This window comes from Solanum tuberosum, unplaced genomic scaffold, assembly GCF_000226075.1.
Source record: "Solanum tuberosum cultivar DM 1-3 516 R44 unplaced genomic scaffold, SolTub_3.0 scf00164, whole genome shotgun sequence".
Lineage (NCBI taxonomy): Eukaryota > Viridiplantae > Streptophyta > Magnoliopsida > Solanales > Solanaceae > Solanum > Solanum tuberosum.
This window is the reverse complement of record NW_006239092.1, coordinates 226488-230117: the sequence shown is the minus strand read 5'-3', so window position 1 is coordinate 230117 and position 3630 is coordinate 226488. Positions and strand designations below refer to the sequence as shown.

The following is a 3630-nucleotide window of genomic DNA, read 5'->3' as shown; positions in this document are numbered from 1 at the left end:
ATGCCTTCTTACATGGAGATTTTGCAATATGAGGTGTATATGAAATTTCCTACGGGTATGACTCCACCTAGTCCAGATCATGTTTGTCATCTTAGAAAATCATTATATGGATTGCGACAAGCATCACGACAGTGGTATTCTCGCCTTGCAGCGGCTTTGAATTTTAAGGGATATTCATCCTCTCTAAATGATTATTCCCTTTTCTTCAAAAAAAAAACAGGGGATTCTGTTTGTTTAGTAGCAGTTTATGTTGACGATATTGTTCTCACTAGTAATGATCCCATTGAATTGTCTATTCCAAAAGAGTTTCTTCATGCTGAATTCAAAGTAAAAGACTTGGGACACTTACATTATTTTCTGGGATTGGAGATACTACGAGAGTCCCATGGTATCATTGTGAACCAAAGAAAGTTTGCCCTCGACCTGATTTCAGAATTTGATTGTGTCCATTTGCCTTCTGTTTCCTCTCCTCTTGATCCTTCAATCAAGCTTTCATCCACTTCTGGAGAGCCTCTTGCGGAACCAACAATTTATCGCAGACTCATAGGAAAGTTAAACTATCTAACACACACAAGACCCGATCTTTCTTTTGCAGTTCAACACCTCAGCCAATACATGAATGAACCCAGACTTCCCCACTTTCATGCTGCACTTCGTGTGGTAAGATACCTTCGAACAGACCCTGGCCAAGGTCTCTATCTCTCAGCCACTCCTTCACTGGATTTAAAGGCTTTTTGCGATTCGGATTGGGCATCTTGTCTTGATTCACGAAGGTCTGCACTACAAGAAAAATCTTCATTTAAGACCAACATTTAGGGACGAGTCAATAATCCTGTCTCTAAAAGTATATGTATTGGGACGAGATTTTTTTTCGGTCCTTAATTATGTATCTTTTAGTGAAGGTACTAAATCTAGTCTCCAAAGAAATTAATAACTAGTCCCAAATAATAATTTAGGGGTCTCCTGGAGAGAAAGTGCGGCTACAAATTGAATATTAAAGAAAAGTCTTATTTTCACCAAAACCTAGAGACAAAACATAAGTGTAATTAAAATTCTAAAAACACAAAGACAAAAAATGCTTTGTTTCTCAAAACATTGGCGCGAGTAAGAAAACCCTAGCAGCATCTGCCTAGCAGCGATCTCAGCATAGCTTGTAGCTCTTAGCATTTCATCTGCGTTTTCTCAAAACAGAGGAAGCACAGGTCGGCCTAGCAGCGATCTCAACTCAATCTTTAGTTTCTATCTTACTCGAATCTCAGGTATGCCCACCTTCGTGAGTTGATTTGTAACTCCTCTTGTTTGATTTACTCTTTTACATTTGGATTAGCTGGTCGTTTTTTTAAAGTATATTAAAGTTTGTGCTGTGATAAGATCCAAAATATGAAAGGCATCAATCCTAAGGGAATAGAGTGTTCCTAACAGTTCTTGAACAGTAGAAATCGCAGCTAAATGAACTAAAATAGTGTTTGAGAGACGATATAGAGAGTTGTATTAAACTTGAGAAATCCATTATGAATTACAAGTGAAGTATTGTTTCGATTTTTAGACTGACAGTGAAAGAAAATAGTTGCAGTTGTTCAACAGATCCATGTGCGTAGTCACGTGCCACTAGTTCCTAACAGATTTCTATCTAACTAAAATAATTAGGAATTGCAATTGCACTATTATAAAGTTATCTAATATAAATGGATCATATCATAGTGTATTGTGTATGTCTAAAGAATCAATTATATTTTACAATCTAATTAACCCGAACTGATGCAAATTACCTCCTATGGTGTTGCACATCAAAGGCAGAAACAATTATAGTTCCATTTGGGTTTGAAACATGGAAAACTCGATTAGCACCATATATTCTTCCATTCATGTCAAATTGAATATATGTTTTCTGTCTACTATAATCTTAGGTATGGCTCCTCTTTTGCGAGTTGATTTTTATTTTCTTCTCTAATTCGGTGTGTTGTTTGTTTTCTTCGAGTTACTCTTCTTGTTTGAGTTACTCTTCTTGTTCAAGTTACTCTTCTTCTCTTAGATAAGCTGCTCGTGTATTTTAAAATAGATTTAAGTTTGTAATGTGATAAGATCCCAAAAATGAAGGGGATCAATCGTGGAGAAGTTAGTGTTCCTAAATAGTAAGAGAACAGTGATTTTTTCTTGAACAGAGGCACTCGCAGCTCAATGAGAACAAATAACGTTCTAATAGAAGATAGAGCGAGTTGTATTAAACTTGAGAAATCCATTATGAATTACAAGTGAGGTATTGTTCCGATTTTTCGACTGACAGTGAAAGAAAATAGTTGCAGTTGTTCAACAGATCCATGTGCGTAGTCACGTGCCACTAGTTCCTAACAGATTTCTATCTAACTAAAATAATTAGGAATTGCAATTGCACTATTATAAAGTTATCTAATATAAATGGATCATATCATAGTGTATTGTGTATGTCTAAAGAATCAATTATATTTTACAATCTAATTAACCCGAACTGATGCAAATTACCTCCTATGGTGTTGCACATCAAAGGCAGAAACAATTATAGTTCCATTTGGGTTTGAAACATGGAAAACTCGATTAGCACCATATATTCTTCCATTCATGTCAAACTGAATATATGTTTTCTGTCTACTATAATCTTTGGTATGGCTCCTCTTTTGTGAGTTGATTTTTATTTTCTTCTCAAATTCGATGTGTTGTTTGTTTTCTTCAAGTTACTCTTCTTGTTCAAGTTACTCTTCTTCTCTTAGATAAGATGCTCGTGTATTTTAAAATAGATTTAAGTTTGTAATGTGATAAGATCCCAAAAATGAAGGGGATCAATCGTGGAGAAGTTAGTGTTCCTAAATAGTAAGAGAACAGTGATTTTTTCTTGAACAGAGGCACTCGCAGCTCAATGAGAACAAATAACGTTCTAATAGAAGATAGAGCGAGTTGTATTAAACTTGAGAAATCCATCTTGAATAATAAGTGAAAAATTGTTCAACTTTTAAGGCCAGCATAGAAGGTGGGAAAAGTGGTTGAAGTTGTTAAAAATTATCCACTTGTGTAGTAACGTGCCACTAATTCCTAACAGATTTCTATCTAACTAGAATAAATTAGGAATTGCAATTGCACTATTATAAAGTTATTTAATATAAATGGATCATATCATAGTGTATTGTGTATGTCTAAAAAATCAATTATATTATTTTACAGTCTAATTAACTCGAACCGATGCAAATTACCTCCTATGGTATTGCACATATAAGGTAGAAACAATCGTAGTTCCATTTGGGTTTGAAACATGGAAAACTCGATTAGCACCATATATTCTTCCATTCATGTCAAACTGAATATATGTTTTCTGTCTACTATAATCTTTGGTATGGCTCCTCTTTTGTGAGTTGATTTTTATTTTCTTCTCTTATTCGGTGTGTTGTTTGATTTCCTCGAGTTACTCTTCTTGTTCGAGCTTCTTGTTCAGGTTACTGTTATTCTCTAAGATAAGCTACTCATTTATTTTAAAATAGATTTAAGTTTGTAGTGTGATAAGATCCCAAAAATGAAGAGGATCAATCGTAGAAGAACTAGTGTTCCTAAATAATAAGAGAACAGGGAACTTTTCTTGAACAGAGGCACTCGCAGCTCAATGAG

General features: G+C 34.7%; 1 protein-coding gene across 1 annotated transcript in view; it reads left to right on the top strand.

Annotated features, from left to right (window-relative positions):
- The window catches only part of LOC107061781 (uncharacterized mitochondrial protein AtMg00810-like), a 7193-nt gene continuing 3563 nt past the window's right edge, over nucleotides 1-3630 (top strand). Inside the window, exon 1 of the mRNA XM_015311589.1 lies at nucleotides 1-773. Within this exon, the coding sequence (XP_015167075.1) occupies nucleotides 1-773 (773 nt within the window). The remainder of the gene's footprint in view (nucleotides 774-3630) is intronic.